This window comes from Phalacrocorax aristotelis, chromosome Z (assembly GCF_949628215.1).
Source record: "Phalacrocorax aristotelis chromosome Z, bGulAri2.1, whole genome shotgun sequence".
Taxonomy (NCBI): Eukaryota; Metazoa; Chordata; class Aves; order Suliformes; family Phalacrocoracidae; genus Phalacrocorax; species Phalacrocorax aristotelis.
The window spans coordinates 37,992,850-38,020,107 of NC_134311.1; the positions used below are offsets into that span (position 1 = coordinate 37,992,850).

At 38.4% G+C, this 27,258-nt stretch overlaps 1 protein-coding gene across 3 annotated transcripts in view; it reads left to right on the forward strand.

Annotated features, from left to right (window-relative positions):
* AGTPBP1 (ATP/GTP binding carboxypeptidase 1) overlaps nucleotides 1-18,355 on the forward strand; it is a 64,955-nt gene extending 46,600 nt beyond the window's left edge. The window contains exons 25-28 of one of the 3 annotated variants that reach the window (XR_012657885.1): nucleotides 588-764; nucleotides 4,003-4,304; nucleotides 5,807-5,964; nucleotides 17,629-18,355. Coding sequence is in view for 1 of the 3 variants with exons in the window: in XM_075078310.1 (XP_074934411.1) it covers nucleotides 588-764; nucleotides 5,807-5,964; nucleotides 17,629-17,806 (513 nt within the window). In the remaining 2 variants the exon portion in view is untranslated. The remainder of the gene's footprint in view (nucleotides 1-587; nucleotides 765-4,002; nucleotides 4,305-5,806; nucleotides 5,965-17,628) is intronic. The other 2 variants (XR_012657886.1, XM_075078310.1) reach the window with 2 other exon arrangements.
* Nucleotides 18,356-27,258: the final 8,903 nt, after the last annotated feature.

The window sequence follows — 27,258 nt, forward strand, 5'->3', positions numbered from 1 at the left end:
AAGAATGTAGTCATTTAGCATTAGTAAAATACATACATTTGCATAACTGTTTCTTGTCTTTTTCCAAAACTGTCATGTAAATAGTTATATTGAAGTTTGATTCATATTCTTGAAGTTAAATATGCACCCAGTGCTTTGAGTATGAATGAATTTTATGTATTAATAAAATACTGCCTGTGTTAGGTCTGCAAATTAGATTGCTGAAAGTCTGAAACTAAATTAAATTAATTATATGGGGTATGTAGTACACTTAATTTGAGCAAAGTTAGCTCAGTGTTTTAGGAGGAGATGGTGATCACCTGAAGAATTCTTTTGTATCCTGATTCTTATCCACATGACTAACACTTAATTTTAGCGATTGAATTGGAAAAAGAGCATTTTAATAAGTAGGAAATGGCAAACCTGTTGTCACTTGAATACACTAGGTTTTGAAAACTCAAGGTGGAGAAACGTTTCCATTCTTGTTCTTTTAATTCAGATTACAGCAAAATTTTCTGACAACAGTATGTGATTGAATATTCCTCTCCCTCCTGCTTCCATAAGTGAAATGAAATAATCACTGTCTTTTTCAAACTGCTGTCCTGCAGGCACTCCCCAAGATCCTGAGCCAAACTGCCCCAGCATTCTGCATGGGCAGCTGCAGCTTTGTAGTAGAAAAGTCCAAGGAATCAACAGCACGAGTTGTTGTCTGGAGAGAGATAGGAGTACAAAGGAGCTACACAATGGAAAGCACCTTATGTGGATGTGACCAGGGCAAATATAAGGTAAGAAAATATATCGGTTAAACTGTCCTTGCTTTGTAATTTCTTCATTTTGCATTGGTATCTTGTTCTATAACTCCACTTGCTTGTTTGCTTTAAACTTCTAAAACTCGTTCTCTGTGTACACTAATGTTAGTGAAATTACATAACTTTACAATATTATAGATTGCATAACAGTCTTCATCTGGCACTTAACACCCCCCCCGGATGTTATGCTTATTGGCTGTTTTCACACGATTAACATTAAATTATGGCTGTAACACATATGTATGCATGTATTCAAAAAAATCAGAACTGATCTTTCCAGTAGATTATTAAAATGGGGTAATAATAAATGCCAATACTAGAATAAAAAACTCCTTTACACATGGCAATTTCAGGCTTCACCATGGCAATTCGAGGTTCTTCAACAGATATTTAGTCATGTCCCTTACAGAATTTTCCTGTGTAGCTCCAGAAACAGGCTTTCATATCAGGTTATCAGAACTACAAATGACACATCTCTGAACTAACCATAGTTGTTTGACTCCTTGACTTAAAACTGGTTTTCAATTTGTGTCCTTCAGAAGGGTTAACAGGGCTGGATATTTGAAAACAAAATGCATTCATAGTTTCTCACTAGTAGAAAACTTACTCTGTATAAAATATTTGTAGGAAAAAAAAAAGGAGAACCACCACACTAACATCTGATCTTCAACTTCTGTTACTGGGTTAAATTTAGCTACAAATTGAAGCAAGTTTTTAAAATGAACATTCACGGAAGAAGTCAGTTTCCTCTGCTTGAAAATAGAGCTTAGGAATGCTAATCAAGAAAATGACCGTAAGCCTGAAATAAGGTGCTTGACAAAAAAAGGATCCGAAGGTTGGGATGAAGGGTGGAGAGTAGGAACAAAAAAAAAAAAAAGGGATTTTGGAACAAGGTATTAATGTATGCTCCAACACCCATGCTTACCTCCTTAGGCAGAAAGAAGAGAGATACTTTTGCAGGAATTTCAGTAAGTCTGTAACTACTAAATGAATGGGTGAATTTTGTCAGTTAACAGCAGAAGCATTCCTGCTATTGTCAGAATATTCCATTATTCCTCAGCTGACATCGTTATGGAGATTTAAAAAATGATAACTCATCCAACTTGCTTATTTTGAAACTTCCTGAATATTCTTGCAAATGTTAACATCCATGGCTTTAGAAGTGCTGGTACAGAAAATTCTTAAGAAGACCAAATTGAAGATTCTTTGTGGACAAACTTTCAAGATGCTTAACCTGCAAAGCCCTTCTTCACTAAAGGAGGAAAAAAGTGGCTGAATTCTGTGGAAAAAACTCATTTATTCAAAAGCGAAGAGCATTCATTTTATAATATAAACTAGCTGATGAGATCAAATTGCGGTTCTGTCATTCATTTTATTTGGAATAAAACAGCTTGTGAGGTCTTTAGTCATCCTTGGAAGATTCTTTGTTTTTTCTTCACTATAATAATGCTCAAACTTTTTAAGAAAACGTGTCTAAAAGGCCAAGGCAACATAACAGAACAAGAAAAGAGCAATATTTCTCCAATAAGAAAGAGATGAAAAGGCTCAGTCTTTTCCTTTTTTCTTTTTTTTTTTTTTTTGGTGGAGTGCCAAAGCTGGATAATTTCTCTTCTTGTTTTTTTTTAAATTTTACTCAGATAATGGTGATGCTAGTCTATTTCCACCCAGAAGCTGTTGAACTGAAGTTAGCAATTCTTACCTGAATTTACGATCCCTGGTGACAGAGTTATCTGTGGAAGCAATCTTGTTTGAACTGCTTGTGTGAGGTCTTTGTAGTATGTTGAGAATTAGTGCTGCAAATACTGCTCAGTCATCTGCAATTCAAGATATTGAAGAGCAAATGTTCAGGTGAAAAGACGCTCCAGGATCTACTATGGAGGATAATTAAAGTGAATCCCTTCCTGACTGGAGTTTAATAACTTTGGGACTTTTAAGTTAATAAAAAAGATTTTGTTACCTGGAAATTTTATGATGCACATAGAAAGAAGACTTCAGGTGATAAGGATTCAGTCAAAAAACTTTGTCAGTTACCGTGATATTTCAGTGTCCAGATTTTGAGTTCACAAAAATGATCACATCTTTGTAGCCTTTTCTGAATAAGAAAGCAGAAGAATGATGTTTTACTGTCCAACTGACTTCTCCAAATCTTAGTATGGTTGTTTTCAGTTTATCAAGTACATATTACAAGAATGTTCTTCTTATCTTGTGGCCACAGTCCATTGTGCCTTCATTTTACATCGTTGCTTTCAGGTAGCAAAATTTGTTACTGAGACACTATTCTGTTCATGTGAAGGTACTTCCGTGACGTGCGTAGTAAGGAAGTCTTCAACCAGCCATCTAAGATTTTAGTCTTGAAGACAGACAGTTGTATAAAATGTAAAGAAAAGGGAATGAAATTCAGTGCATTTTTGTTGTTTTTTTTTTTTAAAAAGCAAAGCAGCTACTTTCGGGTGGCTTGTGTTTAAAAGCAATACTTGTAACACTTAAGGAACTTCAAGAGGCCACATTTAAAGGTACTAGAACAACAGTTGAGGATGATTAGAAGATCAAGAAGAGGAGTGTAATCAAAGCTTCAGTGAAATTGACCATGACCTCAGTTCCCTTAGTTAGGGCATCTGTTTATTATTATTTCCTGAAACAGACTTTGTACCATTTGTTTCATGGAAATCAAGAGATTTGGCTGATGGGAGAATTGGTATTTGGCAGCTATTGTGGAATTGCATTCTCCATTATGATTTAAAGAAATGACAGAAGCAAATCTAGACATTGGCATGGGCTTTTACTGCAAGTATGTAGACCCTTCAGTATACTAAGTTCAAACTTTATCATCAGGCGTTTCACATTTAGCCAGCTCCAATCTCATCCATTTAGGTCTCTCTTTAGTTATATCCTCTTTCTGCTGGGCTGAAAATAGCAGCCACGGAACATGCACACGCTATTTATCTTTCTAACAATTTCTTTGCACCTTCTTTCATACCATACTCTTGTCCTTTTTCAACTTAGAGCCACTCCTATTATACTGTCTATAAGGAATCTGCCAACTAACGATAACTTCTTCAGCAACAGATGTAGACAATGACCAGAAAAGTTTCTGAACCATCAAGTTGTGCACGTTAGTAATGTGTAACAGTGAGATTACTGTTACCTTTCTCCTTCCTCTTCTGCATACTTGTTGCCTCTTGTCCTTAATGTTATTTTAATCTCTTTGGGGCAGGGACTGTGTCTTCCTGTGATTAGCGTAGTGGAGCCCCAGGTATGATTGGGGTCTTCGAATGTTACTGACGTGCAAACAAACACAAAACAAAAACAAAAAATTGGCCTCTGTGGATAAGGTACTGCACTGGGAGTGAGGAGAACTGATTTCTGTTCCCAGCGGGGTCAGTGACATGCTGTGAGACACTGTGCAAATGGCTTCAACCCTCTCTGCCTCCATTTCTCCATCAGTAAAGTGAGGATAATTCTTCCTTTATTAATAAAGTGCTTTGAAACCTACAGCACAAAAGCATTATAAAAGAGGTAAGTAGTATTACTGTTAAGAATAATACTCAAATACGCAACTCTTATTCACTGCTAACAGGTTTCTGTACCATTTGGCTGGAGTATGGCACTGTTTAGAATAGTGAATACAGCTTTAGCTTTCTTGTTACTAAAAAGCACCTTGTTTATGAAGATTGCCGAGGAAAAAAGAAGAACTCGCAAGAAAAATAAAATCAAACTTTCCATTTATTGAGTGTGTGTATGTTCAAAACAGAAGTACATGAAGAATGTGTGGACTGTACCATTTCTGGAGCATCACAACACTTTCTTTTAAATCCCACATTTTAAAATATGGGGTTCATGTGGCAACATACACAAAGCCTCTGCGTGTGTGTTTTAGCTTTTGGTAAAAAATTTCATACTCCATTCTTCTTGCTTCATGTATTTTCCTACTTAATGACTTAGCTTACCACCAATTCCTGGTTCTTCTGCTTCCCTGCTTGTTTTGTCAAAGCTCCTTTTTAACTACCCTTTACCTTAAGAGATTTAGAAGATCCAAACTAAAGTAATATTAAATTCTCCTGAGATACAGAAGTTGCAAAAGGGGAGACTGAGCTGGGTTGTGACATTGAATTTTTCAGTGGATAAACAGTCAGTAGTAACCAATTTCATAATTGTCGAGGGTTACTCTGGAATACCTTTCTCTTTTCATAAAGTAGCTGAGGTCAGAGGTTCTGTCCCTGCATACTGCACTGCTGGCTAAATTAAAAGTGTGGAATTATCTGATGGGAGGCTTTATCACATATGTAAACTTGGAGAATATTATGCAAGTTCTACCTCCTAAATACTCTTTGCAGGGGAAAATGCCTTGGTATATAATTCGAGTTAGAAAACAGGTATGGCTTTTGATACTTTGTTTGTTGGTTTTAGTTAATAAATGTGTGAATAAATGCTTTCAGAATTAACACATGTAGCCTCTGATTTATAGGAGGGGAAGAGATGCTTATGTCAAGGGGTAACTGTTGCCTTAGTCTTATTTATGTATCAGAACGTAGCAATGAACTTGATCAGAGCTACAATGTTATTTTACTCATGTTTTTTTTAATTCTGATGGAACTTCTGTTGAAGAATCTTGTATTTGAAATCTTAGTATTTAAAATTTGTTTTTATAAGTTTTGTCTGAGGTTTTAAAAATAATTTGTAATTGTAAACTTAGATATGATCTCCATCTCTCTTCCAATGCCACTGTGTAAAGTCCTGTTAATATCGATGTGCTAGAAGTATAGACTAGAAAGCTCCAAAGAAATGTGGATTTGTCCAGAAATGTCTATTCAGCCTTAGTGGAATCATGTAGTTATTCTCTGAATTTTCTCCGATACTCTTGCTGAGTGTTTACTCTACAGTTCTTATTTGTTCTGTCTTCAGAGCAAGAGAATGTATCAAATAAAATAATGAATGTGTTTTAAATAGTAGTTCTGCAGTATGTGTGGAACCATCTGCATGTACCTATTTTGTATTTTTAAATCTTATTTTTAAATTAGGGACTGCAGATAGGGACAAGAGAACTGGAGGAGATGGGAGCAAAGTTCTGTGTTGGCTTACTGCGTTTAAAAAGAATGGCCTCACCTTTGGAATACAATCGGCCTTCTAACCTGGATATTGAAAATGAACTGATTGAGTCAAGCTGTAAAGTGACAAGGTACTACACATTTATTATATTTACTTAGTTTTTTCAGCAAAAATTCCAGTTTCTCAAGTGATGTAAAGATTCTCTCAAAAATGTTGATTTCCTTCTATGATTTCTATCTTTCTATATTTCTACCTTTCCTTCTTGATTTCCTTCTATGACAAGGTCACTCATCTAGTTGACCAAGGAAAGCCAGTCATTGTGATCTTTTTGGATTTCAGTAAAGCTTTTGATACTGTCTCTCACAGTATCCTCCTGGACAAAATGTCCAGCACACAGCTGGATAAACAGGTAATGCAGTGGGTGAGCAATTGGCTGTTGGGTGAGGCTCAAAGGGTCATAGTAAATGGGGTTACATCAGGCTGCTGGCCAGTCACTGGTAGGGTTCCACAGTTCCATCTTAGGGCCGGTAGTCTTTAATCTCTTTGTTAATGACTTGGATGCAGGACTTGAAAGCATATTAATCAAGTTTGCCAATGACACAAAACTGGGAGGAGCTGTTGACACTTTCAAGGGCAGAGAGGTCCTGCAGAGGGATCTGGACGGACTGGAGAGCTGGGCAATCACTAACTGTATCATGTTTAAGAACGGCAAGTGCTGGATATTACACCTGGGGCGTGGCAACCCTAGATGTACACACAGACTGGGGAACGAGAGGCTGGAGAGCAGCTCTGCAGAGAGGGACCTGGGGGTTCTGGTCAATGGCAAGTTGAACGTGAGCCAACAGCATGCCCTGGCAGCCAAGAGGGCCAGCCATGTCCTGGGGTGCATCAAGCGCTGCATTGCAGCCAGGTGCGGGAGGGGATTGTCCCGCTCTGCTCTGCACTGGTGCGGCCTCACCTCGAGTGCTGTGTGCAGTTGTGGGCGCCACAGTACATTAAGGGTATAAAGCTACTAGAGAGTGTCCAGAGGAGGGCCACAAAATTGGTGAAGGGTTTAGAGGGGAAGCCATATGAGAAGTGGCTAAAGTCACTTGGATGTTCAAGCTGGAGAAGAGGAGACTGAGGGGAGACCTAATGGCGGTCTACAGCTTCCTCACAAAGGGAGGAGGAGGGGCAGGTGCTGATCTCTTCTTTCTGGTGACCAATGACAGGACCCGAGGGAATGGCAGGAAGATGTGCCAGGGGAGGTTTAGGTTGGGTATTAGGAAAAGGTTCTTCACCCAAGAGCGTGGTGGAGCACTGGAACACTACCTAGGGAGGTAGTGATGGCACCAAGCCTGATGCTATTCAGGACATCGTCAGAGAGATGGTGTAAATTTGGGGTTGTCCTGTACAGGGGCAGGAGTTGGGCTTGATGGTCCTTGTGGGTCCTTCCAACTCAGGACATTCTATGATTCTGTGATTCTTTGAAATACTAAACCTCAGTTACAGCATTTTGAATCAAGATGTGGTTTTGAGTAATTAATATCAGGGTGGCATTGAAAAACAGCCCCAGATTGCCACATAATTTTATATTAATAGCTGCCTCAGATACAGAATCTGTATTTTATATTGTCTCTCTGGAGAAAGTCAGCATCCCAGTTCACAGGTAGTTAGTCATTGTGCTTTGGAAAAAAAATATGTGCTGGATTTCTCAGTTTGTTAATGTTACTCATGATGGAGTGGCCTTAAAACAGCACCTGTTGAAATGGGGAATGTCATACATGAGTCACTCCCCATAGTATCTGCCAGAGCGCTAAAGACACGTCAGCAACACTTTAGTATCAGGATGGGATAAAAAAGGGTGAGAGCCAGCCTTCTAACATATCGCTCTGCATGAACACATGCACATAAAATCCAGTTCTAAAGGTATTTGAAGGAAGTGAATAAAAAAATTTAACTATAGTGCTTGATCTTCTTACCAGAGTAGTGGGGGGAGAAGCAATTGATTATGGTTTACCACTCTGGTTAAGGTTTTAACTGATCCACAAACAGTAGACAATTAGATGCGGTTGTAGTGAAGAAGTAGAAAATTGTGTCTGGATTAAATGTTGGTGCTAGATGTTACCTTAAGCTAAGAACATGATTACTGCCTTCTCATATTTCTGAAACTATCAAGAAATCAGCACAATCATTTATTTGGAGAGATTTTCTCATTTCAATGAAACTAAACTTTACGGTAAAGGTCATGGTTATAGTCCTGATTCTGGAACAGGATTTCCGTAGTTAGTCTATACACAAGTTGATCAGCAGCTTTGAAAGTATGTACAAGCATAAACATAGTCTTTCAACTTAACAGTTCTTCTATTCTGGACTTTTAAAGCACATTGTTTATGATGGGTATGAAAGTGCCTTCAGTGAGTAAAAGGTTGTTACTGCTTTCTTTTTGGTAGCAAACTTGAGTAATGCTAGAAGAGACAAGGAACAAATTAGAAGGTGGGTTGTTTTGATGTTACAAAATAAAGCAAATCCCAGAGGGAGGGATATGAATAGACATGCATAGTTTGAATCCCTTCTCCAGCTAAAGTACTTTATTAAACCAGCTAGCTCTAGAAAAACTGTTCTGTACCAAAATGAATTGCATGTAAAATATGACCATGCTGGGGGCAGGGGCAAAACTGCCTCTGATTTGATTTATGTTTTGCTGGTGGAAGGGAGGGGCATGAGGACTGTTTTATACTGAAAGCACTAATAAAAGACTTACTACTGCAAAGATGCAATGCAGTTGGCTTGGTACATACGAGCATAGATGAAAAATAACATGAGGCTCATAATAAGGTTAATATTATTGAGACTGTACATGGAAATGTTTATAATCATGTTCTGTGAGGGAGGTGACTAGTACTCAGGAACTTCAAAAAACAGGAAGATTCAGTTTCCATCCCAAATGACCAGGTAATGAAAATCACAAAAGTAATTGTATGGAAAGACAAAATTTTAAGTTGGAGACACATCATTGAATAGCTTCATTCAATGCTTTGGAACTGAATTTGTATATAGAAAAAACAAAATTCCCCTAATCCTGACCTTTGGGTTTCACAGAGATACAGATGGTGAAAAGTAACCAAATGCTTCTGCACTAAAGAAATTAAGATAGTGGGAAAAAATCAGATTCTGTGCATGTCAGAGTCACAATTTTAATCAGATAATGAACGTTGACATAAGCGTTGAAATTTATTGGAGAAATCTGTTAACAACTGTTTAGATTTTTCTAACATCGGATGGTTTTTTCTTAAATATATTAAAAGTGAATCTATTAAATGTAAATCTACTTAAGTAACACTAAAATAGAAGAATAGCATGACGTGAGAAAATAGGTACTTTCCTCTCCGTGCTTGTTTAGCAATACTCTATGTGAGAATCTGTGATGCAAAAACTTAAGTGTGTAAATTCCAACAACTTTTCTTTAAAACGTGACATTAAGACTGAAATACGTTGTGTATTTGTACCTCACTCTCTATATGGTCTTACCCCATATTAAAAGTGATTTGATAATAATAATTATTTATACAGAGGTTTATTTCATTGAATTCAGTAGAAATGCTTTTTATTTAAAAAGTGGGAGTGGAATCAAGACACTTAACAGGGAATGTTTTTCAGAGAAAAGTGCAAACTGTACCGCTGTCTCTGTCACTACTGGACTATTGACCTAAAATCACACTGTTTTTTTCAAGTGAGAATTTTCTTAAACTTTACGTATAACCGCAGCAGCCTTATGTACAGCCACTCATTTGTCTGTACCTGCTGATGTATCATCAAACAGATTTGTTTAACCAAAGCTACCTAAGCAATGATCTGTAATTAAAAACATTGAAAAAATATTTAAGTGGATAATACTTAGCCTGGCAAAAAGCTCCTCTAGTAAATCCAGAACAATATGACTAGAATTTTTTTTCTGAAATTATAGTTCTAGTATCCTTCTGAGACAGGAATGAGCCATCTTTATGCATGATAATAGGAATTTGCTATCTGGGTAACTGGGTTGACTCCTTTTTTTTTGATAGCTGTGCTGTGTGCCACAGAAGCCATGTATGTGCATCATTTTTGCATAAGCAATAAACTATAGTTTTGTTCACAGTACCACCACTATTAGCGATAAAAGTGCCTTATAATAATTTGTTTGACATTATCATCTTTCATTCTTTGCTAAAGGGATTAGTACTACCATAGGCGGAATTAAGAGATGGTCCGATTCTTGTTTCCAGAGGCTCAGAAGGCAAGCTATGCTGTATACTTTAGGCCATCAGACTTTTTGCCTCAATTACTTGGAAAAGCCTGTCTAGAGCAGAACAATTTTGTTCTGCTCCCAAACAAATATGCCTATAGGACAACTGGGCCAGACATCCTTGGGGTCCAAGCTTCCTATCTTTGGTAGCACTCACTGCATATCTCAGCAGAAAGTTAAAAAACCTGCAGTGTTTATCAATGGTGATACTCAAGGGGGAAGTCTCATGTTACTTATTTTTAGGGACTGGCTTATATTTGGAACTGAAACACATACTGTGGAACAGGTTGTTGTTAAGGTCAGCTTTTTTATGGGGTAATGGAGATACCATGTTCCTCTAGACTGGACATTATTTAAAATTAATTTTAATGTACTGGTATTTTTTAATGAATTCTATTGAAATTTACTTTGTACTGTCTCAGGAAGTACCAGATGAGGACACAGTAGATAGGTATTGATGAGATCTTTTCCTCCTTTTTACAAAAAGACAAAAAAACCCTCAGATTTTTAACAGCCAAAGGAAAGTGTGGTTCAGCATGGATTTTACCCTGGTAATAAGAGGCACTCCAGAACATTTAGCTAGAAGGCTACAACTAATTTCCACAGATATGATGAGTACCAGCTCCTAGGGACACCTCTAAAAAGGCTCAGCAAAATCATGAGCTCTCATTTTCCCACTTCCCAGTCCAATGGTAATGAAATGTAGAGAAGCCTGTGGCTGGTATTTCTAGGGCCTGTTTCCGCTGAAGCACATGGTAGTTGGGCCCCCTAGCTGTATGAGACCTCACCTGTTTGGAGGAAAAGTTTGCTTAGTAGGTTTTTCTTTCTCCCCCTGCCCCCATTAAGGACCTAGCTCCTTTTCTGTGTAGCAAAAGTCTCTTTCCTTTGTAATTAACAGGAAATAGATTTTAATTTAACTTCTTTTTTTCTTGGTGCGTTATAAAACAGTTTTAATAAAAACCTCTTGAAACCTGTATGCCAAATCTGTGAAATACATTGTCCATTTGTCCTTTGATTCAATCCTTGTATCTGAAGTGCTGAAGTTTTAGTGTTTCTATACAGTTCTAGACAAGATATTAAAAATATCTATCAGCTGAGGTATCTATTCACTTGAGTGCTGAAAATATACAAAGAGCCTCTACTGAGTAAAATTTATAAAGCTAATTTCTCTTCCTCTTTAGAGGCAGTCATGGGTCAGAAGAGTCACGAAATTCTATGCTTTATATGCCGAGACTTCCATTCCCATTATTCTATTATAATAAAAGTAGTGCTTATGCTTTCCTTGTACTTACATGATTAATGGCTCATTACTTACATTAGACATGAATGAGAAGCTACCTACAGAAAATGCAGGTAAAAAATTCATTAGTAAGAAGTATAAAAGAGTTGGTTTTACACAGCTGTAATGTCCCTGTAATGTTAGAGTAGAGCAATGAATAAGATTGTAGTTATTTCCTTTATATTTTTGGATGTTACTGGTTTTACTTTCTACAGAAATACAATTTCAATGCTTTGGAAGGTAAGCAGGCAAATTTAAACATTGAATTCTAAGCACACAGAAGCACTGCTTTTGCTTTTTGTGAATTATTTTGAGGGTTTCTCAAATTCTTTTTGGTTTTACTGGTTGTACTTAAAATAACGAAGTAAATGTTAATATTTTAAAATACACCTCCAGTATTTCATTACACATAGGCTCAGTTTCCATGAGTTCATTCTGGACCTTGTCTGAGACATATTTGACTTAAGAAAAATAAAGCAGCAAGTAGATTTATTTCCCTTTGGGCAGTGCACTTTAACATTTTAAGTGATGAATTAAACACTTTATTTTTCTTTAATTATTTCTAACCCATTTGCCAATGTTTTCCCCCCAGTTCCAAATGGAAAAAGATTAGACTAAATGTAATACTGATCTTGTAGTAAGAATTATAGTTGTTATGCTGACAGGTTTGATAGGGTCTGTATGCAATTAAATGGAAACACATGGCTGCAGTCATAACTGTTAGGACTTACTGGAATTATCTTTTGCACAATAACTTGACCTCTTTTTAGAAATTCTAGTGGTTTCATTGATTGTTTTGAGGCTCATTGATGTGTTCTAGAACATGGTGTATTTTTGTTAATTTGATTTGATTATAGCAGAGAAGCAGACTGAGCTTTTGGGGCGCAGCATGTCTAGAAAAGGGTAGAAAAAGTAGAATGCCAAAAGGAGCCGCGGGAAAGGAAAAAACGTGATGCAAAATCCATTTCCTGCACTTAGTCTTACACTTGAGAAAAGGCATCAGACTGGTGGAGCAAGGAGTGAGGGGTACATGCAGTAAGAGTGTCCAAGACCTTGCAGAGGGTCTTTCTCTAGGCTGCCAGAGGAAACTGGATTTGTCCTACTTTATTTCCCTCCCCTTTAATAACTTTTAAACTTTGCCCAGACATTTGCATACTTCTGATCATCTTCATCTGGGAGTAAAAGTTTTTTCCTTCCCACTCTTCTGCAGTATTTGAGCTTTTCTTAGTGTTTTTTTTCCCCAGTACCTTAGGAGTACAACTTAGTGAAAAAGAAGGCGTCTTATGCCGCTGTTTTTATGCGGTCTGTCTCTTTCAGAAGGTTGGAACAAAAAGCTGTTAAAAGATGAGACCCAGAATTTCACTGGTGGACCTGGTGGCAGTGCCCATGCCCTCTTCTGGCCTAAGTGGAAGTGATTGCTTTTAATTCTGGGTGGACTGTAGCACCAGAGTAGTGTTTGTCTTCTCTAGGGCAAAATAAGGAAACTAGTAATTCAGAGGGGAAGAAAAAAAAGAGGAAAAAAAAAAACCACTGTGATGAGCAGGTAATATATTCTTAATACCATTTTTCAAGCTTTTCTCCTACGCCTGGTATTATGGTCCAAATATTAGCGTGGGCTACAGTTAATGGTTGCTGAATGCAGCTAATTTACTTCAGGTTTGAGTTTCACAAAATATATTTCAGGGTGACAGCACAAAGGAATTGTTGAGATTACTTTTTATTAAGCTGTGGAGTGAAATCTTTTAACTCTAGAAGTGGGGATATTTAAAAACAAGACTTAATGGGATTTGGATACCCAGCTCTTCATGGCTTAGAAAAGAGTTAAACGTGTTCGCTTTAGCCTCAGAAACTCCCTTGAGGAAATGTCCTCGCTACTTGGGAAAAATGCGCGGGTGAAGAGCTCCTGAAGGGGACAGCACATGTAGCTGCATGTGTGACTTTGCCTACTGTAGCAGCTTTGCTGTTCCCTACAAAAGAATATAGACCCTAAAGGGAAATTAAAAATATGGAGAAATTATTCCTTTGTGGTACTTCCTGACTGTCTTACTCCCCTAAAATCTTCCCTCCCATGGCAATGCAGTTTTAAAAGGAATCATTAGTTCTTCAGATTTTTCTCTCCTTCCTATCCCAGCTCCCCAGGTAGCTGCAACTCTCCATAGTTTGGCAGGGAATATTTCATAATTATTTCTTCCAAAGTTTTAAAATGTATGTGCTTCCCCTGTAGTCTCAGAAAACTGCTGATCTCCATGGGATTGAAATTGGTAATGGTTGTGTCTGGCTTGTGGATTAATTTCTCTGTAATTGAGTCATATATATAATGAAAAATCCAAGTGTATCTTTTGAGACACAGATAAAATTTTTAGTTCAAAAAATATACCATTTTAGTGAATAGGTTTATTTTTTAATGTTTGGAGCACTAAGTAAATAAGAAAAAACATAGTATTGTATAGGAATTAAAAAATAAGAATAAAAATATGTTCTAGAGAAAAGTTATATTGATTCCTAAATTTGGTGTATTCCATGGCAGGTGATGTACAAAATACCCTTTTGTAAATGAAAAGGATATTTTTAAAGTTCTCCATAAACATGAAGACCACAGTATTTTATGAGGTACATTAATCAGGTATCTAAAAGTTCATCTTTTTACCTGTCAAATGTTGTTTAAGTAAAACCTGCAAAACTTATAGTATTCTCTTAACTGCCATGACTTCAAATTAAATATACTGATTATGGCATCCCTTACATTACGGAACTGTAGTTGTGTGATAAACTACCTCAGCTAACCTGAGAAAAATAATGGTTTCCTTTTAAAAGGAAAAGAGGGAGGTGTGGGGGTAGGGGAAGAGGGATTATTAGGCAAGTTAATTAGAAACAGCCCAAGGGAAAAGTTAGGAAATTAAAACCCATAGAATCAGCATGACAGCAGCTAAAAATATGTTGTCACAAGATATGCTGAGGGTGGGGAGCGGCAGGGAGGCACATAAAGAATTTGATTAAGCAGCAAGAAATTTTTTCAGGTGTTTTGATGTCTGTATGTCTTGTGACCCAGCCTCAGTAAAACAGTGGAGTAATAATTACACTCTGTAGATTCATGCTAACCTATAGAATAAAGATTGCTAGGAAGTTAAATATCCAAGGTTAGCATTTGGTACATCAGAAGAAAACATGCCATGGGAAAGCAAATGTATGTGAGTGGTATGTGTCACAAATATTTCCTTTGAATGTAGAAAGTACTCAGGTACCATTTTGTGAGGAGCGAAGACTAAAGAAAGGAACTGGGAGGATTGTTATTGAACAATATGTTGTTGCAGTCTGGGAGCTGCTGTTAGTCAGCAGAGCACGCACCTGGCAGGCTTTGTTGCATGTGCTGGCCATGCATGCGGCAACATCTAGTCAGTACTTCTTCAAGGTTGTGTTCTCACAGCTGTGTTCAGCTTGTAATTTTTCCGTTGTGGCCCTACACAGACCATAATCTAAAATCCCTCACAGGCATGGTCACCCACAGCATCCTTCTCTCTAAAGTGAGGAGATATGGATTTGATGGGTGGACTGTTTGGTGGATAAGGTATTGGTTGGATAGTCACATCCAGAGGGTAGTGGTCAATAGCTAGGTGTCCAGATAGAGATCGGTGACGAGTAGTGTCCCTCAGGGGTCCATACTGGGACTAGTATTGTTCAATATGTTCATCAATGACGTAGAGGGATTGAGTGCACCTTCAGCAAGTATCTGTATGATACCTCACTAATATGAATTTTTGTAAGTGCCTACTGTAATGCATTATGGTCTCATTGTCAGTGGTTTATAAAATACTTGTCATTGACATAGCTCATTGTAGTTTTTTGTTTCAGTATTCAGACTTATAAGTTAATAGTAGGCCAACATTCAGGTTTAATGACTCCATTTACTGTGAACTGAATTACAGTCTATCCTGCAATTGCAGTGTGGATTCCTTGTGTACAAAAGCTAACAAATTACTATCTGTGTTAAGTGATTAGAAGCAGAAGTTGCAAAAAAGCTGTGCACTTGTTGGAATGTGATACTTTGAAGTTCCTTTCATTTTGTTCTTCAAATAAATTAAATATTTAAACTTCCACACCCCAGCCCCAATATTTTTTTCCCCGCAGAAGCAATATTGGTAGTAGTGACTTCCTAGGGCAGAAAGTGTCACAGGATGGAAGTATAGACAAATTGTATTTCTTTACTCATTCTACCACAGGTTCCTCATGCAAAGCATGTATCCTGATGGTATGTTGCGTTCCCCACCTGTAAAATGAAAGAGGCATCTTGGCAAAGATACTGGTTATTTTCCTCACTCTGTCTCTCCTAAATGGAAACAAAATTGTTTTAAACATCCACTTCATTAACCAATATAGTGGGTTGTTGCCCTACTTACAGCTTAAATAATCTTTAAAAGTGTTTAGTTTTGTGGAGCATTCCATTTTGCATGGCTTAATGACTGTAAGACTGTTTAGTGAGCTATAATACAGACTGTTTTAAATGTAAATCCAGAGACCATGACTGAATTGAATTTTGATAATTTATTTTTGTAGTATTTTAGGTCTTTTGCCCTTTTTTTTCTTTCTAAGCTAGCACTAATAATTCTTTGCATTTGTTCTTCTCCCAGTATTTGAATTAACTGTCAACAGCACAAAACATGACAGTGCAGCATGTCATTGAGGCTACAGGTAGAGGAAGAATACTGTGAGATTTATTTTTGTTGACTAGAGATTGCATTGCAGATTTCAGGTGGTCCACTGAAGCTCCTAAAAGACCTCTAGAAAGAAGCAGTGATTAATCCTTTTAATTATAAAGCCACAGCCAAGGTAGGGTGTTATGTGCCTTAAGAAAAGATTAGTCAAAACTAATATGCAAACCTTTCTACAAGTACCCTGTGATCTTTCTCGATAAGAACATTCTCAACGTTTTGTATGAGTTCCGTATGATTTGATCATTAGGTAAAATGCATTACAAAACCTTCTTAGGATTTAATCTGAATATAAAATTACTTATTAAATATTTAGGAATACTTAGTGCTTTTAAGCAGATAGCAGTTTATGTCCCAAGGGAGGTTAGTAAAACAGGATCTGGAAAACACCCCACCCCTCCCTTCTTCCCAGGCTTAACTTTATGCCTGATTTCTCTGCCTCTTCCCCTCCAGCAGCACAGGGGGATGGGGAATAGGGCTTGTGGTGAGTTCATCATATGTTGTCTCCTGCTTTTTCCTCCTCAGGGGAAAGACTCCTCACACTCTTCCCCTGCTCCAGTGTGGGGTCCCTCCCATGGGAGACAGTGCTCCACAGACTTCTCCAACATGGGTCCTTCCCACGGGCTGCAGTTCTTCGTGAACTGCTCCAGCGTGGGTTTCCCCCGGGCTCAAAAGTCCAGCCAGCAAACCTGCTCAAGCGTGGGCTCCTCTCTCCACAGGTCCTGCCAGGAGCCTGCTTCAGCACAGGGTCTCCATGGGGTCACAATTTCCTTTGGGTGTCCACCTGCTGTGGCATGGGTTCCTCCACAGGCTGCAGGTGGATATCTGCTCTACCATGGACCTCCATGGGCTGCAGGAGGACAGCCTGCCTCACCATGGTCTTCACTGTGGGCTGCAAGGGAATCTCTGCTCCAGTGCCTGGAGCACCTCCTCCCCCCGCCTTCTTCGCTGAGCTGGGTGTCTGCAGAGTTGTTCGTTTCACATATTTTTACTTTTCCCCTATGGTGGCTGTTGCCCAGCAGTTTTTAACCCTTCTTAAATAGGTTATCCCAGAGGCACCACCACCATTGCTGATGGGCTCAGCCTTGGCCAGAAGCAGGTCCACCTTGGAGCCAGCTGGCATTGGCTCTCAGACAGAGGGGAAGCTTCTGGCAGCTTCTAACAGAAGCCACCCCTGCAGGCCCCCTGCTACCAAAACCTTGCCTGCAAACCCAGTGCAATCCTTCTGCAACAACTGATACTGCTATAATTATATGAAGTTCTTACAGGCCATTAGTATAGGTCTATAATGTGTAGCTAATTTGTTATGGCACATTTGGATAAATAGTTGTGTATGACTGACTAATTAGTTCAGGGTCTTACAAAAGTGGGTTTGGCTTCAGTTGTTTTATGTGCAATTAAAAAATTGATAATATTTCAGGTAAACTGCCCCTTTCCTGAGGTAATTTTTGGATTATTTAATGTCAGGATAGGGACAGGGCATGATCTGAATGTATTGTTTCTGGTAAAACATTTGACATGATTCATGCAACTTCTTCATTATAGCCCCACTACATATGTATTGGATGAAGATGAGCCTCGCTTCCTTGAAGAAGTTGATTACAGCGCAGAGAGTAATGATGATCAAGACATTGAATTAGCTGATAATGTGGGTGATTATGAAGCATCTAATCAAGAAGATGGACTTTCAGACTCAGATTCAACAAGGATACTCCTTTCATGAACAGTCTTTGCAGCCAGTAATAAGAAATTAAGTATCCTGGATTTTCATACTCAAATACTTCCTCATTCTTGTCTACTAAGGGGATATGCTTAAGAAAACACAAATAACTGGGGCTTGCCTAGCCTAAGGACAATAAATATTTCTGATTTCTGATAAATTGGCATTTGTTTTATTTAAGGAGTTTTGTGTTTTCTTCTAGCACTAAGTAGATAAATTTATTTACTGGTTCATTTTCTACTAAATAGCACCGCATGGCATTTTGTGTCCTTAAACCCTGTCTTCAGAAAAATGGATTATAATTTGTCGTGTGTAAGAGTACAGAAACTAATTCTTTGTGTTATGATTCTTTGAGTTGCTTCCTGAAAAATATATATGTACAGATTTTCTAAATTAATATGTGTATGTGTGTGTATATGCGCGTGTGTATACTGAGGTGAAGAGGTTATTTTTCAACATTATTTCAAAGAAACTTGACTGTGTTTGAAGTAATGTAGTGCCTGCTCTGGAACCATTGAATAATTACTGAATTAAAAATTAAAAAGTAATGTATGAATTGTTGCACTTGTTTCTTGTTTCTGAGGATTATATTGTTCTGCCACAGTACTATGTGAGAATATATAATGTCTATTCACAGTTCAGGAATTTTGCAGTGACCAGTGCAGCCTCTGCTTACAAGAACTATACACTTGTATAAAACGTATAAAACTCTTTCCCATAAAAGAGGCATGGTTTAATATGGAGATGGTTTTTTTAAGTGTACATGACCACAAGAAGTCATTAGATATGTACACTGTATGTTCAGCTACCCAGTTGATAGATTTTTCTTGTCCAGTAGGCGTGTAGTTAAAAAGAGACTTTACTGAAGGCAAATTAACTACATATCCAATTCAAACACTTTAAGAGGGAAGGTGGATTTTGGTTTAAACATCATCTACTTGGTCTCAGTCAAGTGTTAACCCTGCTCTGAGAAAGAGATTGGACTATAACTTCCTGACGTATCTTCCAGCCAGAGTAATTAGTCTGTGATTCTGTGTTCTTCAAAGTCAAGCTGTCAGGCATGGGATTTACACTTCATCTAATCCTGCCATCTGCTAATTCTTACTGCCTCTTGCCTCTGCTTAGAATAAGACCTAGTAGAGAAGTGAAGTTTTACCCTGTTGTTTACAAAACTGACATGTTTTGCAGTGAAAATTTTTTTTTTAAAATGATTTTTACTTGATGTGACTCGATTGTGGCATTCATTTTCTTCTGCATGTGCAAGGGCTTTAAGAGCATGAAGAATAACATTTCTAAGTTACAGCAGGCTTTTAACTGATGAGAACTCTGTGTATGTTTACTGTTGCAAATAAAACTATTTTGGACAGGAAGGGTGCCTTTTGTAAAAGGATTAAAAAAATGGAAGAGAATTAACTGTATCAATGATTCTTGGTCATGATACGGGTGTTCACCAGGATCTGCAGTTTCAAATGCAGCATTGTTCAGTGATACCTCTCCATACCATTCTGATTCTGAAACTGGAGAAGGGTTTTTAATACCTGGTGGTATGCTACTGAATTTTTGTTTAAAGGCTTAAATTTATATTAATAATCACGCAGTTCTGAGATGTAAGGGTGTAATGGAAACATTTACATTCTTGTCCCTTTATAAATCTCTCTCTAGCAAAAATTATCATTCCTCATGTTCTAAGAACTATATACTGTAACTGAGAAAGTTTATTTAATACCCTGTTGAAGAGGAGCCCTCTGCACTGGAACTGTAGAAAAATTTGAGAATCTGCCAAATGGAAGGATTAACCTTGCCACAGAATTTGAACAATCCTTAAGTTAGCCCAGTGGGAGCAGTGCAGGATGCTCATATTACTGTGTCCATTTTATACTAGTTATCTGCATAAATTGAGTCCATAAGGATGAAAAATCTTACTTCAGTACCTTACATAAATAATTTTTACTTACATTTCAGGGGGGTGCAGGATGCCTAACTAACATGTTAGTTAACCCCATTGTGCATTTTTGTTAGTTTTCATATTAATCTGTATTAATCCTGGAACACTTTTCATAATACAGGCAAGACTAGAACTACACTTCATCCATTTAGAAAGAATTGTGGCTTAATAGTACAAAATCATCTTTTCATCCTGAATAAATATGCATATATGTTCTCATGTCTTCTATAGCTTTTGGCCTGGGCAAAGAAATTAAGAGTGACTTACATAGTGGCTCAGGATAACAGGCACTTTCCTAAAACAATAATGTTGCATTTATGTTAGATTCAAATGCACTTACGCATTAGAGTAGATGTATGCGTTAGAATAGATGTATGCATTTGATTAGATGAGATGTCAGTCTGGCACTTGTGGGTCTGAACTTCTGCTAGTGCGGTTCCTATGCAAGAGTGAAACTTTGTCCTTATTTTACACTGTGTTGAAAATGCAAAGGCCATTACCTCTCACACGTTTTGTGGCACTTCTTAACGTACCTTCTGGAAGGCAGAGTCTCCATTCGTGCTCACAGGGATGCCAGATCATGGGAAGAACTGCTGCGAGGGTAGCTGCTTCACACTGTTTGTCCTTTCCCTACTCCATGTTGCCATTGTTGCAGCAGTGTTGGCAGACACAGGCCGGTATCCATTTTTATCTCTTTCGGAAGTTTGGTATTTAGCTGAAAATGGGATAGCTGAGGCTTGGGCACATGCTCCATTCTGTTACTAGGGCATTCACCCCAAATAAATGGTCAAATGGATAGCAAAGAATGGCAGCTTCTTTAACTGTCACAAATCAGTCATCTAGCATGGCCTGTCCCAGACAATTGACTCTTTATTTTATGCATTGGCATTCCAATGTGTTTCTGGTTTTAAATGATTCTCTTTGCTATAAGCGTGACTGATTCTGTATAGGAAAAGATGATATATCTTTTTCCAGTAATAACAATAAATAAGGTTATAAACAATAATTACATCTGTGTTACTGCCTTGCTTCTAAATAATTGCTGGATGATGAATTACTTTATTCCCTTTCCAGGTATAATTCAAGTTGCAGCACGAATTTTGGTATTGTGTCTTCATTGGTGGCATCCCGGGGTAAAATGTAACTTACAGGGAAGACTGCAGTTTTTGCCAAAATCTTGCCTGGTCGCTTTTGGAGGTGGGTTGCCTTATTAGCCTGACTTATCAGGGAGAACTGGTTTGAATCTCAAATAAAACTGCAGTAGCAGTAAACACTGTTCACAAAATGCAAAAATTCAAGATTTCAGATAGTTTCTATTGTAATGCTGTGATAGATATAATTGTTGCAGTGTTATTATGCATGCCCCAAGTAACAATAATTCTTAATAAAATATATAATAAAGAATTAATTACAATAATTTTGCTTCCCTATTATTGGTTAGAAATGTTTAAAGGATTTCTCATCATAGCATTTGCAGCAGTGTACCTACCTGTAGGAATTGGGGTGTGCTTAGCTTTTCAAAAAGGAGGTTGGTTTTGTTCTCTGTCAAGTTAAAGTCAGCGTGCTGCAGGCTTTGAGTACCATTTGCATGTTAATGCATTGAATTATAACTCTTAAAAAGCTTAATATTCATCAAAGTATGTACAACTTATGAACACTTTGCATGAACCACAATGAAGGCCATTGCAGAGCACACAGAAGAGGAGAGTCTTTTGGTGAGAGTCTTTCCCTCCTACACAGCTAACAGACTTCATCTGTTAGGAAAGGCACAAGTTTATTCCTCAGGAAGTCATCATTTTACAATTCAACTCAGACTGCAGTAGAGGACTACCTTATTTTCACTATTTTTATTTTTGCAGTAGTAATTTTAACATTTGAGACAATTTTTGGAGGTTAAGGTAAAAGCTGATCTAGTTGTATGGAGCTGTCTGAAAAGAGCAAGAGGTTACTAGGAATTATCAATGTCACTTTTGCAAATACACATGCAGTTTACTTAACTACAGCTGTCTTGTTTATTTAAGTTGAACAACTTCCTTTACAGGCTCTGTTCTCCAAACTTTTGTAAGGTGTAGAAGAGTCACAATGACTCTTAAATTAGTCAAAGGATATCTGTCTTTGATCTTAATGTTTTTAAAGTCATGAGGATGTAAAGCATTTGAGATGGGACCTTGCATCTTGTTTGCTTACATAAACTGTAGACTGCTTTGGAAGAAGGGCTTCTACATATGAAATGCTAAACAGGTTTGACACCTTGTAAAGAATACATGATCTTAAGATTATGGATGTCTTGGCTGTGTTTGTAAAATACAGAGAATTTGTTTAGTCCCTGTAAAATACTTCATAACTATGAAATAACCCCTTAATTCTTATGTTACTAGAAACAGTTTGGTGCAATTTTTTTTAATTTTTTTTTTTTTGGTAAAAAGCATAATATTGTTAGTGCAGCATTTGAAATGCAAATCAAAAAGAATCATCGCTGAAAATTATTGGTTTAGCAGCAAAGGAAACAGCACACCATTGGATTTGTTGATCCAAATTACGTGGTTACCAAATACCAACCAGCTGCTGCTGCCTATGCAGCATTCTTGCCACAAGATGTTTGTGTTTAGTGTGTTGCCTTCTTTCTTGGAATAGGGTTATTTAACATGCACTATTTTTCATGGTAGATTGGAAGAATACATACTTAAACTAGCAGCACCACATAGCGCTACTGTAAATTTTCACTGGGCTGAATGTGAAATAACAGAGGAACCTGACTAACAAAATTCCACAGTGGTACTTCCATACATGAAACACTGCTGTTAACATGGAGTGGGGGGATTGACATATAATGCCCTGAAATAGGACTCTTCTTTGTACTGTCCCTCCAGACTTACAAATGTAAGATAATAAATGTGTGAAAGAATCACCACAATTTAGTAGAGAATAAGAACTTTTTTCCAAACCCCAGCCTACCCTTACCTATCTTTTGTCCTACTCACTTCAAAAGAAAAAGGTCTAGATTTGCTTGCTGTGTATTTAGAGAATAACTCACTCTACTATTCAATTTTCTTTTTTCTCCTTGAAAAAGGCAACAGGAGTCTAAAAATTACGTAATGCTATTGTAGAAGTCTTTATACAGCTTAATCTGCATAAGGTGTCTCAATTTAAGGTAAGTTCTAAACATATTAGAAAAGCTGTCAAGGTCATAATGAGGTTTGCCCCAGAACACGTAGGTCCACAGCCTAGGAATGGCCAAGACGGGGTTAGCTTTTACAGAACACAGTCTTGCATCCCTTCAAACTTGAAAGTGAAACAAAGGTTATTTGCCTTCCAGGCAGCTGGGAAGGGGGATGCAGGCCAAAGCCAAAACCCAAGCCACCAAGCCCATGTTTTATTTACAGCTTGTAGTCTTCTGCTGTTTAACCCTAACACCTGAAACAGCTCTGGGAGGCCATTGACTTTTGGAGTTGAATTGCTTTGCACTGGGGTGGTCTTTCATCACTTGATTGGTTGCAGACTGCTCTCTTTAGCAAGCCTCACTTAGCCTTTCAGGCTTAAATCAGAACTGTTGTCTTCTCTGGCTAATTATTAAAGCAACATAAACCACTCTCAGATGACAGCATTGTATTCATCCTCACTTCATTCCCAAAAGAAAATGAACATGAAAATGTTTCAGCATAAACAAGACATGAAGCACAGAGTCAGGAAGACAGATGATCTTTAATATTTTGTATACTGTTTGCTTAATTGTACCATATTTACATAAACCTTATGAATGATACAAACAGTCCAGCTGACCCCACAGATTAAAATGGCTTAGTTGTACATTTTGTGAAGACAAACTGGAGCGAGGTGTCTCACACAAACCCTCAGCCAACATTCTGCCTTAATACTTGGCTTTGATCCAGCATCCCACTTAATTTAATTTAGTACAGTTCACTGCCAAATGAAAAGTCCTAAACTGGATCAGACGGTATTCCAAAATAACGTATGCCTGGGCGTTTTTTTTTATCCTGTGAAGGCTGTTGCAAAGTTTGCGGATTCTGGGCAGCGGTCATCCTGCCATTACAGCTTGTGTATTATCACAAAAGGGACAAGTTCAATTTACAGAGATCTTGTGCTTGCATACACCTGTACACGAATTCAATTCAGTCCACATCTGCTCTGGGTTACCTTGTTCTTCTAAAGCATCCAGTCTGGTCAAACCAGTCCTTTAGCTTAAGTTGACCTTGCTGTTGACAAAAGCTTTCTGTTATGAATCACATCAGTCAGAACTGCTTGAAAACTCTGCTGTTATCAAATGTACACCTTGAGTGTGTTCCCAAATAACCTATTTAAAGACAGTAGCTCATTACTCAGAATGTCAGGTACTTGTTCCTTTTGTCCAAAGACTGAATGTCTAGAACAGAAGTAATTCTGTTCTTCTAGAAGTAACAGAATAATTTTTCAGATCTATGCTACTGGAATGAGTGAATTCAGGAGGATATTAACGATACAAATCCCTTTATGCTAAGCACCTGGACCCAAATTTTAACAGGGAAGTAGGTCAAATCTGATGTACTCAGGCAGGGGTGGCTCCTGGTCAGCTAATTCTATAAGGAAGCCCAGTCACTTGGCATTCCCTCTCATACAGCTTCCCTGTTAAGGAGCAACTGCTGTCATTTGCAGCAGAGGAAGAAGTCTTCACCTTAATATCATTCACCTGGCTCCATCTGTGTCAGAGACCTTAGAGATTTATGGGCAAATTTTCCTCTACCTTTAAGCTGTGGTATGGGGACAGGAAGAGAAGGATAAATTACAACTTGCCAATCTTAAGGGTCACATAGGCTAGTGCTCATCCATGACTTGTTCACCAGAGCAAGGTGGCTATGGGCAATGGACCTACTGGCAGTGAAAGAAAATGGAAAAAGGTAGGCATGGGAAAGAGTTCCTTTGTTTCTTGACAGTGGACAGTAGAGGCAAATGGGGCCTGAGGAACTCCTTGGCTGCCTGTGAAACTCCCTCTCTGAAATCCCTGCCGTAAGCTTCCCCTCATGTCATGGCGAGGGCTGGCAGAGGGCTGGGGGCCCTGAGGGAGCGCTCCTGCCTGACTGGTGGCCAGGCTACTGGCACACCTGTGAGAGCATCCCCACAGCAATACAAAAGCTCCTGCTGGAGGCAGGAGCAGGGTAGTTGAGATCATTGATGGGTCAAGGATTCAAGGAAGAAAACACCAGCTTAGAAATCTTAGGGGAAAACCAGAGGGCAGCTAGGTGGGAGTGACTGGGCTGAACTTCCAGTGCCACTGCGTGGGTGGGAGGTGCCTCTCTGTGGGGCTGAGCATCCCACAGGAGGCCACCCTGCCTGTGGGACCAATGCCCACCTGGCCCGCAGAGCCTTGTTGGGGTGGTCAGCATGCTGGTGCTTTGCCTATCAGCTCACTAAATCCCAGCTGCCAGCCAGTGAGTAATTGCTTTATTCTTTTACGTTGTGTAAATCCTGCTTGCAGCATCTCTTTGTTCCCAGAATAAGATGTGTGGGAAAAAAAGGGTCCTAACATGTCTTACAATCATTGATCAACCCACTTGGGTGAATTATACAAAGTTTTGGCCCTTCAGGAACCTTGCGTCCACAGGATCCTTGGGCATATGGTTCCATAGCAGGAGGGCCAGGGATCCCAAGTAATTGCCTATTTCTAGGATATGGCTTGCATGTTTAGTTTCTACCATCCTCCCTCCTATATTCACACAGATCTTTAATTATTGCCATCTGTATCATATCTCAATCTGAGAAAACAATTTTCTTCCACAATAGTGGGACAGAAGTATTCCCTTATAACTTAAAATCATCATCTTAAACCCAGGATCCACCTATAAAGTTATCACTGTTAAATTTAGTGATTCACTTCACAAGGATTTACATTTACCCTTAGCAGGTGCTTATGTGAACGGAATAATATAAATGGAGTATTTCAACAAAACTTTAGAAGTATTTGTCACGTTTGAGGGTGGAAAGAATGTGTCTGAGACCCTGGCCTTACATGTGGGAAGCCTTATGTGTTGATTGAGCTCTGGGGTTTGCAGGAAGAGACATTTAAGCCAAATGTGTCTGCTGGAGGCTGAGTAACTCTCAGGAAAGTTGGAAAGGCATTTTCTTATTCCCAACTGAAAGGCTCTATATGCCTCTAAGTGCTAAGGATTTAAACTGCCAAAAGATGAAGAGAAGAGGTTGTGGTATTGCAAGTTAAAGAGATGGCAAAAGACAAAAAGGGGAGAAGGGGATGTGACAAAGTTTAGGTGCGACAAATTCACTGTTATTTCTGCAATCACTAAAACTCTGAATTTCTAAAATTCAGATTCTCAAATTAATTTTTAAGCTAATTAATTTTTAGTATTGTCTTGATAGGAAAGAAATTTTTCTTGGTATACTGACAGAAGAGGCAGTACTGTTTCCCACAAAAGACCACCTGCCACATCAGGGCTACAGCCACATATAGCACAAACCCAAGCCCATTCCCACTTCTTTTTAGTCATGTTCTTTAAAGCTTCATCCATAATGTCGGTCAATACTGTGGAAGAAAGATACCATTTTCCAGCCCAAGGTTTGCAAATTGGCAAGGGCAGTTATGTTACATCATGTACGGGTATAAAATATTGATTGCTGTAATAAAAGCTTATGATGACTGGTAGTACGCTTAGAATGCCTTGCCCGATAGTATCACATATGTAAAAGATTCACATCCCCACATGATGCCAGTTATTAGAATAATCCCTTGAGAAAGCTTGTAAAGAATTGAAAAAGCAGTCCATATGGCATTCAGCAGAGTGTAGCATGTTTCAAAGCTGCAAGACTGTTCAGAGAAGGAGCTGTATCTTATTTTTACACAGAGTTCCTGTTTATGCATCTTAAATTCCATTATTATTTTCCATTATTTTCACCATACACATCTGGCTGCCAGCTAATATCTTAAAACCAAGTAAAGAGCAGAAAATTGTACACCATAACCGTGGAAGTGTTGGAGGAGAAAAGCAAACATCACTCCTTGTTTGTGGGCAGGAGCCTTTCCAGGCAGTCCTGTGAGTGGCAACTGAAGGTCATATTTATACTGTGTTTCCCTGGTGACCACTCTTTTTGAAGTGGGTGCCTCTAATGATGAAGGTGATGCCCTTCAATAGGTATTGACCATGAAATGCTACCAGCAATCATTAAAGTAATATTTCCCTGTACCTTCATCCTCTGGTTTGTTTTAGTTTATGCTGTTGTCTTTTATCTGTTGAATACTGAGTGTTTAACCTATGAACAAGGTGATACTAGAAGGAAAAATATCCAGTATGTTCCTATATCCTGGCACAATTTCCAGGTTAACAATTTTCTTTCCTCACAGACTGGAAGAGACATAGGACCTGCGCTACTGAACAAGGAAAGTGTTTGTAACGCCATGTCTGCCATCAGCCAGTGTTGACAGCTCTGAGAAAGATGTCAGGAGCTATTTGTTGGCTAATCTAGCCAGAACAATTACCCCTAGCAGCCAGAGATTGTTTAAAACCCT